Below are 13,298 nucleotides of genomic sequence, written 5' to 3'. Positions count from 1 at the left end.
GGCAATGAAAAAGGATGAAATCTTGCCATTTGCAACTACGTGCATGGAACTGGAGGGTATTATGCTCAGTGAAATTAGTCAGAGAAAGACAAAAATCATATGACTTCACTCATGAGGACCTTAAGAGACAAAACAGATGAACATAAGGGAAGGGAAGCAAAAATAATCTAAAAACAGGGAGGGGGACAAAACAGAAGAGACTCATAAACATGGAGAACAAACTGAGGGTTACGGGAGGGGTTGGGGGAGGGGGAGGGGCTCAACGTGCGAGGGGCACCGAAGAGGGCACTTGTGGGGATGGGCACTGGGTGTCATACGTAGGGGATGAATCGTTGGGTTCTGCTCCTGAAATCATCGTTGCACTATATGCTAACTGGGATGTAACGTAAAAAGAAATAATAATACTACTAATAAAATTAAATTAAAAAAAAAAGAAGAAGAGAAAGGAGCCTCACCAGGGACTGGCAGAGAAGGGGAAGTAGCCCGAGGTTCCCCGGTGGGCCAGGAGGGCCTCCCCGGGCTGCCACCAGGCCTGCCCACGTCCCCCGAGGCACGGTGCACACAGAATCACCACGCACAGGGAGCAGAGCACGACGGCAGAGGCACCGTCTCGGAGAAGCCGGCTGCCTCTCCCCCCCGCCCGCCAGTGGACTACCCTGGATGCTGGGTACTTGTCTGGGCCTAAAGGGGGACACTCCTCGGGGTTCCGTGCGGTCAGCTGTGGCCCACAGGATGCCGGCAGGTGCAGGCAGAGCTGGGGTCCCCTTCGGAGCCGTGGAGGGCCTGCTGACGAATGTCTTTCAGCCGGTCCTGGAGCTGCTGTGTGTGGGGGGCTCTGCTGGGGTTCGACAGCTGGAGACAAGGCCTTACAACAGCCCTCCGGCCACGTCTGGACTGAGTTGATGGAGGGCTGGGTGGGCGGGGCGAGACAGAACCGTGGGGGGCCGACCCCGGGGCGCTCAGACACCCTGAGGTCAGAGAGGGGCCGGGGCGGGAGACTCCAAGGGGAGGCTGCGGTCACAGGAGTCCCGTTCTGCTGAATGTCCCGTCCTGGGGGAGGTGGGCCCGGGTGCCCGCGGGGGCTTGGGTGGGTGTGAGGCGGGCCACGCAGGGAGGCCCACGGGGACCCCGGCTCCCCTGGCTCCCCATTCTCAGCGCCTTTCGTGACTCAGCCCCAGGTCTGAGAAGGGCTGCAAACCTACTGGGCTTTCATTCTGAATTAAGGTGTGAACAGATTCAAAACTCCTCCAAATAGGCGTTCTCCGGAAACAGATCTGATCGTGCCATCCCTCTGCGTAAGGCGTCCCCGTCCCGGCAGGGAAACCTTCCCCGCGGAGCCCTGGGATGGCCCCGGGGTGGGGGGGGGGGGGAGGGCTAGTGACCCAGAGTTAGGACAAATCACACACGTGTCAGGGTCCCTATGATGACTCTTTCACGGCATCTACGCTAAGATTGTCAGGGAAAATGCCCGATTACTGCTATTTCTGGGTGATACGGTTACGGCTGTTTCTCATGCCTCTGTTCACACATCTCACGAAGGTGATCTCCTGGCCGCGCTGCGCGGCCGCAGACGAGACTCTGTTCTTGGCAAAAGCTTGCTCTGACGGATTAATATGGCTTAACTCTGCTGCTGATGACAACACAGAAATGAGCCCTTCACGGCAATCCTGTCTCAGAAGGGTTTGCACAAGCGGCAGGGAATGCGTCTTCCACACGGGTCCCGGGGGCTATTCTGCTCCCGTACCAGCGGGGAGGGCGTCGTCGGGGGCTGAGGGCAGGAGGTGAAGGGCAGCCCAGGCCTGGGCTCACGGGGCGTCCCCGCCAGGCTGAGGCTGCTGCCCCGGGGGTCCTCGGGAGTCAGCGTCCCCAGGTAGAGGAAGGAACCGATTCTGCCTGGGCTGTGTCCACACCATGGCCGGTGGGGTGGGGGGCCTACCATATTCAGAGGCCCTGCAGAGATCTGGACAGGATGTGTTTGGGGTGTTGACGTCTTCTAAACACCCAGAACAGGGGCGCCAGGGTGGCTCAGTCGGTTTGATTGAGCTCAATCAGTTTGATTGGTTGAGCTCAGTCGGTTTGATTGAGCTGGGATCAGGTCATGATCCCAGGGTCATGGGATAGAGCCCTGAAGTGCTGGGGGCTCTGTGCTGAATACGGAGCCTTCTTAAGATTCCTTCTCTCTTTCTCTGTCTTTCTCTCTCTCTCTCTGCGCCTCTGCTCCTCTCCCCTGCTTATGCTCTCTCTCTCTCTTTAAAAAAATAATCATCAAACACCAGAAATGCACCTTACACATAGTAGGTACCCGTTTATCTTTGTTGAAAGAATATCCTTGTCAAATAGACACTGTCATTCTTTCTGTGCAGAGAGAACAGAGCTACAGAAGGGCTCGGGCACCCCCAGAGCGCAGTCCCTACCTGCAAAGGACCTACAGTCAGGGCCAGTGGAAGACAGAGGAACAAGTGTGCCCAGTGGAGGCTTCTCAGTGGAGGGAGTATCCGGGCAGGGTTTTCAAGTGTCAATAGGAGTTTGCTGGACGAAGAAAAGGAAGAAGGCATTCCAGGCTACAGGACGGCGTGGGAAGGGGGGCAGTCCGGAAAGGACGGGATGTGCTCTGCCTCTCCAGCCTGTTCCCCACCAGAGACCGTGCATTGTTCTCTCTCGTCCTCCCCACGAGGCCCAGGCACCGATTTTTATCATCTTGTTTCCTTTTTCAACAGAGGCACCGACTGACAGAGGCACCTGGCCGGAGGCTGCAGCCCTGTGCTGCTCGAACTCCAGACCGCCCCCCACTCCCCCGCTGGGGAAGGCCCGGGTGCGGGTGGCGGTGGTGAGCTCCCCAGGGAGCGAGGAGAGGCAAGTCTGCGGGGCGCCGAGCAGCCCGTCTCTCAGGCCAGGCCCCCGTAGCACACCATCTGTCCAGCCTCACAGACACGGGCCTGCGTGCTGCCCGCATCTCCCGGTGGCCAAGCGGGACGGCCTCCGCTGGTATTCACGGGACGGGCACCCCTGGGATAGCAGGACCGGCCTGGAGCTCACGACATCTGTGCTGTGGCCCCGGCCCAGCCCCACCGGGGGTGCGCTCCCCGGTCCTACGTGCCGGCCCGTCTACTCAGCAGGTGTCTGCTCACTTTCCTGCACCTCAGCCATGGCCATGAGAGTGTGCCGGGGCCGGTCCCAGGAGGAGGAGGCCAGATACAGGGAGCAGACCAGCCCTGAAATCAACCAACCGCACATTTGTGACGGGGCCCTGCCAAGGTGCACAGAGCGCGTGGCTGAGCCCAGCCGGGAGCTGAAGAATGCAGGATTGTCACTGGCCGCTTGTTACGCAGCCGTGTGGCGCTAAGTGCTGACTGATGCATCTTCCCTCTCTGACCTCCAGCTAAGCCTCCAGTAAAGCAAGGGGCTCCCCTGGCCCCTCTCCGCGACGCCCAGAGAAGCCCGTGGTTCCCGTCTCTCAGACGGGGCCCTCCCCGGGACGCCCAGGGCCCCTTCAGGGACGACTTGTGCCCACCCCGGGGAGGGTGTGGGGCGGGAGAGGGACTCACAGGCTCACAGTTGGTTGGTTTTCCGTTCATGTCCGTGCTGGGTGGCCTCAAGCGGTCCCAGTCGCGGCCCTTGTTGTAGGTTATAAGTGTCACCACCTTCCCATTGGTTTTTTGGTTTGCCAGGAAGACTCCTTTCACCCCTCGGACCTGGGACAGCAAAACAAGGAAAGTCATGAACACCTGCCCGGAGCCCTCTGACAACAGAGCGTCCACCGTGAGCCAGCCTCTCGCCGAGAGCTCTGCCCGCGGGGCCTCACTTCTCACCCAGAGCCGAGGCTGACCGGGCACGCTCCGGAGGTGAGGGGGGCCCAGGGCGTGCGGACCACAGCCCCTTCTCCCGCGCACGGTGCCATCTCTCTGCCTCCCGGAGGCCCAGTGCTGCGTGCAGAGGCCTCCCCCAACACCCTGAGGGCAGATCGCACGCGGACCTGGCCAGCGCTGGCTCGCTTCATTCAGGAATCTCTCTGTCCTATCCCGCTGGTCTCCACGAGAATGCCCAGCAGTAAACAGCATGGAAACCTCACGTCCCCGAGATGGCAGATGGCAGGGACGGGCCGGGCCCGCCCCAGGCTGGGTCTGAGCAGACCGGCACCGGCTCCCAAAAACGATGTGTTCACACCTGTGCCCGCTTCCGGGAACGACTCACTCCCGGGGTGGCTGTAAGGACGCACCACAAACAGGGGGGCTTAACCTAGCAGAAATCTGTTCCCCCACTGTCTGGAAGCCGGAAGCCCAAAACCGAGGTGTGGGAGGGGTGCGCTCCCTCCAGAGCCTCCAGGGGAGGACCCTCCCTAGTCCCTTCCAGCTTCTGGTGGCTCCCGGTGCCCCGGGCTTGTGTCCACATCTCTTCAACCTCTCCCCTGTCTTCACGTTGTTGCCTTTCTGGGCCCGTATCTCCTCTTCTGTCCCCAAAGGACATTCGTCACCGGATCTGGGGCCCAGCTGGACAATCCAGTGTGGTCTCATGTCAAGGGCCTTCACTCAATGACAGCCGCAAAGACCCCTTTTCTAGATGGGGTCTCGGTCACACGTTCCGGGGACTGACATGGCCATATAGTTTTGGGGTCCCCATTCAGCCCGCTACAATGGCTGCCCCCCCAACTATGGGCAGGGCTCCTCAGGGACAGGGACAAGACTGGGATCCCCTGAACCCCGTTCCTAGCCCAGCACAGAGACACCTTGGGACGGGACAGGCCGTGGAGTGTGCCCCTGTCTGCGGCCCCCTGGCCCTGGTCGCCCTCCCCCTGCCACTGTCACTCGTGCCCTCTCCCCCAGCCGGGTGGGATGTGCAGCAGCTGTGAAGACGCCTTGCAGAACCGGGTCTGGGGGGAGCCCAGCGGCCTCCCTGGAGGCTGTGGGGGGGGGGGGGGCTCCTGCAAGTAGCTTCTAGCAAACAGCAGTGGGCCTGGGGTTGTGTTCCTCTGAGTCCTCTAGCGGGGATGGGAACCCTGACGAATGATTACAGTCATTACTTTCTCGGGGAAAATGGTTCCGTGCTGCTTGCTAACAGCTCAGAGGTGAATGCTGAGCCTTGGGTCTCTCTGGGAGGCCGCTTCCCAGGCCGAGAAACCCCACTGCCTGCCCCAGGCTCCCGCTGGCTCGCTGGCTCGCAGCAGGGACGCCCTCAGCCCTGCAGGCCTGGCAGGCCCACCGTCCAGCAGTTATTGTAACTGGGGCACTTTCTCACGGGCGGGGGCTCCCCGAGGGCAAGGAAAGGAGGGAGAGCGAGAAGGTGAAAGACAGAGCAAGGGCGTGCTCGCTAGGAGTTTGGGGCCAAGTGTGGGGTGGACAGGCCCGGGCTGGTTCCGGATTCCTTGCTGATTCCCGGGTCTGTGCGGGCAGGTCGCTGACCTTCTCTGAGCTTCGGGCTCCTGACCTGGAAATGGGCTGAGTGGCCCCCTGCCCAGCTCCGGTGTGGACTAGAGCAGAGGAGGGGACCGGCCGTGAGAGGCCGTCCAGGCGGGGAACAGCGTGACTGACGTCTGTGGCATCCAGGCACAGAATGAGATAGTGCAGGGTTGAGGCCCCCCGCGTGGGAGCCAGGAGCCCCCGCTCAGAGCCTCCGATCGGCCTCGGTGTCAGGGGACAGCAAGTGCAGGGGGAGACAGCTGAGGAGAGACCCCAGGGAGTGCACAGGGGGAGAGGCAGGGAGGCAGGGACGCTCGGGGGCTGAGACGGAGCAGGAGTCCCAGGCTCTGTCCCTCGGGCCAAACCCCGCCCTGCATGGACGCACGCGGGGAATGGCTTTACAGATGGCAACCTGCGATTGCGTCCGTGATGAGAACCGTGAACGCTGTTCCCCAATCAGCAAAATATCCCTCCCCAAAGCATCCTTCTTCTCTGTTAGTAGACCTGTATTACAAAGAAGTCATACCCCATTTTTGGATTTTTAATTTCATCAGAAAGAGTAAGTCTGTCTCCTGCTCTAAAAGCACCTACGTAGCATCTTCCTGGCCTGCGAAGCCTCAAATATCTGGTGCTTTACACTTTGCAGATATATCTGCAGACCTGAGATAGAGCATTAGCGATGGGGTGGGAGTAGGAGGGAAAAAGAGGGGAGGGGAGATGAGGGGAGGGAGGGGAGGGGAGAGGAGAGGGGAAGGGGAGAGGAGAGGGGGAGGGGAAGGGGAGAGGAGAGGGGGAGGGGAAGAGGAGAGGAAGAGAGGGGAGGGGAGAGGAGGGGAGATGAGAGGAGGGGAGGGGAGGGGAGAAGAGAGGGGAGAGGAGCGGAGGGGAGGAGAGGGAAGGGGAGAGAAGTGGAGAGGAGAGGGGGGAGAGAAGGGGAGGGGAGAGGAGGGGAAGGAAGTGGAGAGGAGAGGAGGGAGGGGAGTTGGAGGGGAAGGTAGGAGAGAGGAGGGAAGAAGAGTGGAGGAGACAGGAGGGGAGGGGAGGGGAGGGAAAAGAGGGGAGGGGAGGGGAGGGAAGAGAAGGGGAGGGGAGGGGAGAGGAGGAGAGGGGAAGGAAGAGGAGGGGAGGGGAGGGGAGTGGAGAGGAGGGGAGGGGAGGAGAGGAGGAGTGGAGGAGAGAGGAGGGGAGGGGAGGGGAAGGAAGAGGAGGGGAGGGGAGGGAAGAGAAGGGGAGGGGAGTGGAGAGGAGGGGAGGGGAGGAGAGGAGGAGTGGAGGAGAGAGGAGGGGAGGGGAGGGGAGGGAAGAGGAGGGGAGGGGAGGGAAGAGGAGGGGAGGGGAGGGAAGAGGAGGGGAGGGGAGGGAAGAGAAGGGGAGGGGAGTGGAGAGGAGGGGAGGGGAGGAGAGGAGGAGTGGAGGAGAGAGGAGGGGAGGGGAGGGGAGGGGAGGGGAGGGAAGAGGAGTGGAGAGGAGGCAAGGGGAGGGGAGGAGAGGGGAGGGAAGAGAAGGGGAGGGGAGTGGAGAGGAGGGGAGGGGAGGGGAGGGGAGGGGAGGGAAGAGGAGGGGAGAGGAGGCAAGGGGAGGGGAGGGGAGGGGAGGGGAGGGAAGAGGAGAGGAGAGGAGGCGAGGCGAGGCGAGGGGAGGGGAGGCGAGGGGAGGGAGCGAGGACGGGTGACACCTACCACCCGGCCGAGGGCCCCAGGCGCCCCCGGGTCCCGCCCTGGCGCCCACCTCGAGGATGTCGATGAGCACGCTGTCCTCGGCCCGCCGGGAGCTGCGCACGTCCTCCAGGACGAGCGAGTAGTGCACGCCGCGCGTGTCCGACTGGTACAGGTTGTAGGTGTCGGTCTGGTGCCACTCCTGAACCGCCACAAACACCTGGCTCTCGTCCGTGCTGATGATCTGCAGATCCTGGGGACGCGGCGGGGGAGAGCGCAGGTCAGCGGTGCAGAGGGGAGGTGGGTGTGGGGGAGTGAAGCCTCGAGGGACCGGGCAGGCCTGGGGTGCCGGGCATGGCTCTCTGGGAGCCGTGCCGACCTAGGCCTCCAACCTGCTGCTGCTCTGTGACCTTGGTCAGCCCCCGGGTCTCCGTCTTCCCACCTGCAAAATGGGGGTGACGTTCCAGCCCTCCGGACTGGCTCGTGGGAGGGATGCCCACAGGGGGCCCGTCTCTCCCCGCCATGCACGCCGTGCACCCCCAGACGTCAGGAAGCACCCCGAGGGGTCACCTCTGCGAGGCAGGGGATGGGCCTCCCCTCCCCCAGGCCCATCCCGAGGGTCGGACCAGTCATCCGTTGGTTCCTTCACTCAGCACGTGTTCATAAGCGCCGTTCCTAAGGACCACAAGGTGCTGGTCCAGGCACTCAGGCTCAGCGGGGAGCCATGGGCGGGCTCTGCCCTCGGGAACACTCCCCCAGCGGTGGGAGGACTGGGTTAAGTCACTCCCCCGTCCTCTCGAGGCTCAGCTCCAGGTTTTACAATTCAGAAGCAAAACAAAACCCACTGACGTAAAAAAGGAAGAAAAAGGGACCCAGGGCCACCCTTGGCTCCGCTTTTCTTTTCTCTCCCGGCCAGCGCCCAGTCCTGCGTGGGAGCCCCGTGAAAAGGGCCATTTCAAAGCCATAACAAGCTTGTACTCCCGGCGGGTGCCGTCGCTTCCCTTCTACCACTCTGACTTTCATTACCCTGCTGGCAGTGCGGCTGCCCAGCTCTGCCGACGGGCGGATGAGGCCGGGTGAGGCCAGCCAGCTCCTGCAGAGGCGAGGCCGACCCCTCCGCCCCCGCCCAGTTTGGGGGTACACGTCTCTCTACGCCTTCTCATCTGCTATCAGGGCCGGCATAGACAGAGGAAGCTGGTTTCTCTAAGAACGGACGGAGTCCCTGTTCGTCCACGGGACGTGGCCTCCAGTGAGAGGCAAGATCTGGCCGCCCGGGTCGGACGCAGGGCTGATGGCCCCCTGCCTGCCCTCCCCGCGCAGCCCCCGAGAAGGGGCTTTGCAGAAAGGGGAGGCAGCGCTGTGAAGCATCGGGAGGTCCCCGGCAGCGTGAGCTGGGGCCCTTTGTCTACACCGGAAATCTAACACGCGGAAATGACTGGAACCAAGAAGCTCGTCACCAGGCAGGGAGCGCCCATGACACGGGACAGTAGCGTGGCGGGGCACAGGGACGGACACACGCAGGACCCGGCACTACTAGCACGTGGACCACTGCTCCCGTCTCCTGCCTCCCTTCCCCTATCTGTCGGCTCGCGGCCACAGGCCGAGCTGCACCGTGTCCACGGGGTTTGCAAATCCGCCGCCCCAGTGGGGAAGGTGCTCAGGCGGTGCCGGTGGCGATCACGTGGTAAGTGACCGACATCTGCTGTGGCATAATCCCAACCTCGTCTCCTCTGCACCTGGGTAAGCGCATTGGGGGAATGCTTACTATGATCAGGGAAACAAAGAAAAACGTAGGAAGTGGCCAGAAGTTGCCAGCGATGCCGTCCCTAGAGAGACCTGATCCCACCATTTAAAAATGTTCACTTTGGGGCGCCTGGGGGGCTCAGTCGGTTGAGCGTCCGACTTCGGCTCGGGTCACGATCTCGCAGTTTGTGAGTTCGAGTCCCGCGTCGGGCTCTGTGCTGACAGCTCGGAGCCCGGGGCCCGCTTCGGATTCTGAGTCTCCCTCTCTCTGCCCCTTCCTGGCTCACACTCCGTCAGTCTCTCTCTCAAAAATAAACATTTACAAAAATTTTTAAACAAAAATAAAAACGTTCACTTTCGGGCCTTTTCCCACGTGTGATTCATATGTTTTTCTTCCCACGTACAGCGTGCAGCTCTCTCTTTCACCTTATACGGGGAGATTTCCCTCCGTCATTCGAATTAAGCACACACACTTTTTGATGACGGCATATTATCATCATTGTGGGCGTGCTTTCACCGAAGCACTTCCCCACTGGCGAGCCATTGGCGTCTCCAACATTACGTGCAGGACAGTCGTGAACATCCCTAGACATAGGTCTCCGCCTCTCGGATCACATCCTGAACATAATTTCTAAGGGGAAATTGTTGCATTGGAGAGTAGGAACATTTTTAAAGCTCTTACACATGTTCCATGACGGTCTGAGAGTTTATACGAATTCCTTCCCCACCGGCCTGGCTAAAAGGATGCTCATTTCACGCCATGCATGCCGATATTCAGAATGGTCTTTTAAAAAAATCTTTGCTGATTAGAGACTATGACAAAAGACCAGAGAGAAGAGATAAAAAAAAAAAAACATGCAGTGTTTCCTCACATCTGGATTTATGTTATTCTATCTCTGAAAAGAAAAGTTAGAAGCCAGAGACATGTGTTGACTCCATTTTCAAAAAAAGGACGCGAAAACCAATCAGATCTATGTACACATGTCTGTAGACGTATTTGTAGATACATGTAGATGTGTCTGTCTCTGTATTTGTACGGCCTGGAGAGAGACGTGGAAGGAAATACCAAAGTCGCCAATATTTGTTACCAGGTAGAATTAGATTTGGTTGCATGTGACAGGAACTACGAAAGAAAAGTTGGTTCAAACAAGCTAGCTCCTTCCTCCCCCATGTAAAAAAGTCTCCAGGTGCACGGTCTGGTATGGAAGTTCTAACATGTCACCAGGGACAGCGACGACTCCTGGGTCATCATCCCGCTGTCCCACGACATGGCCCTCGTCCTCATGGTTCACGATGATGGTCAGAGTTGCGGCCATCATGCTGACGTGCGAGCAGCAGGAAGGAGGAAGGAAAGAGGGAGACAGAGGCTTGCCTTTCGAGGGGGGCTCTGAGAAGTCTCCCACGGCAACCCCACTTCCGTATGTGGCGGCCAGACGTTAGAGACGTGACCACGTGTTCGCTGCAAGGGGAGCTGGGAAATGTGGTCTTGTGCCAGAAAAGTGGGGGGTTGTTAAAGCAGAGGCTCGGGGGAAGAATGGATACTGAGAAGTCTCTACGAGTTATACACCTGTTACCTTGAGGGACAAAGAGGCAAGACTGTCGTGGAAACAGGGAATGGGGAGGCCAGAAGGTAGAAACAGCATATATGTCTGTAGTGTTTCTTTAAACGGCTTCCCTGCCCCCTCTCGGTCCCCTGTCCTTCTGGGACACCACACACATACGTTGGCCACTTGCTGCTGTCCCACTGGTGTGCCTTTCCTCAACCCCTCTTCCTCCCTGTCCCTCAGGCTCCGTAACGTCAACAGTCCTACCTGGGAGTCTTCCTTCTGTCTGTTCAAACCTCCCTCCAAGCCGCCTCGTGAATTTTGCATTCCCAATGTTGTCCCTCCTAGCCACGGAATTTATTTTTGGTTCCTTTTCATGTTTTCTATTTCTTGGTTATTTCTATTTTGCTCATTTTTACATTGTTTCCTTGACGCGCTTCGTGGTTCCCCTCTCTTTGAGCGTCTTTGGGACGATTGTATTAAAGTCTTTGTCTGGTAGGTTTGCCAACTGGTATTCTCAGGGACAGCTTCTGTCTCTCTCCTTTGCTCGGATCGCACGTTTTTTTATGCCTTGCAATTTGTTGTTGTTGAAAACTGGACACTGGAAATTAATACTGTGCTAACTCTGGAAACCAGATTCTCTCCCTTCCTTGCGTTTGGTTTTCTGTTTCTGTAGCAGGGATCCGTCGGAGCTAAAAAGTTAAGTTCTTCTCACATCTTTTGTGAGGCTGAGCCATTCCCCTGGGGCGTGCCCGGTGACTTTTCTAAACTCCAACAGACGTGTGGTTGCTTGTGAGTGTCGTAGTCCCTAAATCTATGCTCCCAAAAGGGGACAAGAGGGGACACAGAAGAGGGTGGGGGCTGGAAGCAGGCTCTGGCCCGCTGCTGGCTGCAGTGACGGCTTCCCGCCAGGATGCTGCAGCTCCGTGATGAGAAGCAGCCATCAACTCCTGGCACAGACCCCCAGGATTGGGAGAACGGGGTCCCCATGGCCATCGTGGCTCCCAGTGTCCACGCTGCTCACGCGAGCCCAGTCTCCTGCCACGAGGCTGCGGCAGGCGGGGTGGGGTGGCCGCTATCACGGAAGAGCTAAAATTGCAGAAATGAGCCTGGATTCACTATCCACACGGTCGCCTGGACGCTGCAAGCCTCCGAACAGACCCCAGAGTTCCAACGCAGCTGCACCACGAGACGCCCCAGGAGCCACCGTCGCCCAAGTGAGAAGACACAGGGCTGGTGCTTCCGGCCCCTCCCCCAGCCCCGTGGCCTTCGTTCTTACGCTTCATGCTTCCATTTTATTTTATAAAGGTTATTACAAATGAAAGGCTATTTTACTTGGAAGTAAATTTGCATTTGCTTTATGCTTATGAAAGCTTGCACGTAACTGATGGTCTTTTGGATTTCTCTCCTCTTGTCTGTTTACAGCCTTTGTCTATTTATTTTTTCTGTTAAGGAAGGTGGTATTTTTTTTTTTTTTAATCATTACAAGTAAATAATTCAAGCCAAGGGTGCTGGCAAACCTAATCAAGCCTGGTCGTCTTTTGTAGTTTCGCAGGCAGGTGAGAGGAGAGTCGCGTGGTACCAGTCACGCCCTTTAAAGTACAAGGGATGTGGAAAGAAGGGACATGACACAAAAAATCTGGCCGAGCTCTGTTGAAACCGGTCTATTCCGACTTTGCCGGTGGCAAGGTGGAACCTTTTAGGAAGCAGCCCAGCTGCACAAATATTTAAATCCGTTGTCTAGAAGTTCTTCTTAGACTTGAACTTGAGAAGATAAAGGCATACCCGCAGGCACAATAGGTAAGCATTGCAGCCTTGCTGGAAACGACCAGGGGCCCAACCACAGAAATCTGGCTTAAACGAGGTGCCGTCTCCTCCACCGGCAGCTCTCCAGTCACTGCCAGTGGGTCTCCGGCCCCATCCCGGGAAAATTTTCATGTTATCACGTCGGCTGTACACGGAATGCCTGCTCTGATTCAGCTACGCGAAAGTCACTGGGGCATGTGGCCAAGGACTGTAAGAAGAACCAAACAGGGGCCAGGTGGGCGGGATGGGGATGGGGGAAGGGGACAGGATGGGGGACAGGGATGGGGGGCGGGGACGGGGGAAGGGGGACTGGCACAGGGGCCGGGTAACCCGGGAGGGGGCCTCCTCTCTGCTCTAATTTCTATTGTCTTCCTGATGTTTCTACAGCAATTAAAGGGGTTGGGGGGGAAACGGAGTTGGTTTGAGGGGAGGAAACAGACAGGAGTTACAAATGCACCATGAAACAACACAATCTGATTAGGAAATTCCACTGGCCGGTTCTACAGATTGTTGGTGGGGAACCCTGGGGTCTGGCTGTGCCCCTGAATTTGCTGAAGAGGAAACAGCCCTGCTGTCTGTCTGGGCAAAGTGCTCCAAGATGATACGAGGTCTTGACCCCGCGGGGCGCCAGGGGGGCAGGGAGTGCTCCCTGAGGGCAACTCAGTTCACCCATCATCCTCAACCGCCTGTCACCGGGTCCCGGGCACGGCCCCGAGACAGGGTTGTCAGTGCCCGTGCAAAAGCCACGATGCGAACGGGCGCCTGGTCTCCCTTGAAACCGATCGCACGGGGGCATGTACGTGTCACATTTCTGCCGCCCACTTGGGATGCGAGGGCCGTGTCTCCCATCACAGCCTCGCGATTCTTTCCGACGGCCCCCTTTTCCCACAGAAATGGGGAAGAAGGAAGCTAGCAGGTAACGTTACCCTTAAGGTCCTGCGGGGGGACACGAGGTTGTGCTTCCTACAAACCCCACCGACGACTTTGAGAAACACGTGCTTCATCACCCCACCCCCTCCCCGGGCAGGCAAGGACTCCGAGGTCCAGGAGGCACGGCCAGAGCTCAAGGTCATGGAGGTCATGACTTGTGGCGTAGGCTGAGAACTCCTTCAGACGTGGCCTGGCTGCTGGTCCAGCCACCCCCGGCCCCGGAGAGG

At 58.8% G+C, this 13,298-nt stretch overlaps 1 protein-coding gene across 1 annotated transcript in view; it reads right to left on the bottom strand.

Moving 5' to 3' along the window:
- The window catches only part of SORCS2 (sortilin related VPS10 domain containing receptor 2), a 468,792-nt gene that overhangs the window by 51,900 nt on the left and 403,594 nt on the right, over positions 1–13,298 (bottom strand). The window contains 2 exon segments of the mRNA XM_042936992.1: positions 3,546–3,692; positions 7,122–7,301. Coding sequence (XP_042792926.1) covers positions 3,546–3,692; positions 7,122–7,301 — 327 coding nt within the window.

This window comes from Panthera leo, chromosome B1 (genome assembly GCF_018350215.1).
Source record: "Panthera leo isolate Ple1 chromosome B1, P.leo_Ple1_pat1.1, whole genome shotgun sequence".
NCBI classification, from domain to species: Eukaryota; Metazoa; Chordata; class Mammalia; order Carnivora; family Felidae; genus Panthera; species Panthera leo.
This window is presented reverse-complemented; position numbering and strand designations above follow the sequence as displayed.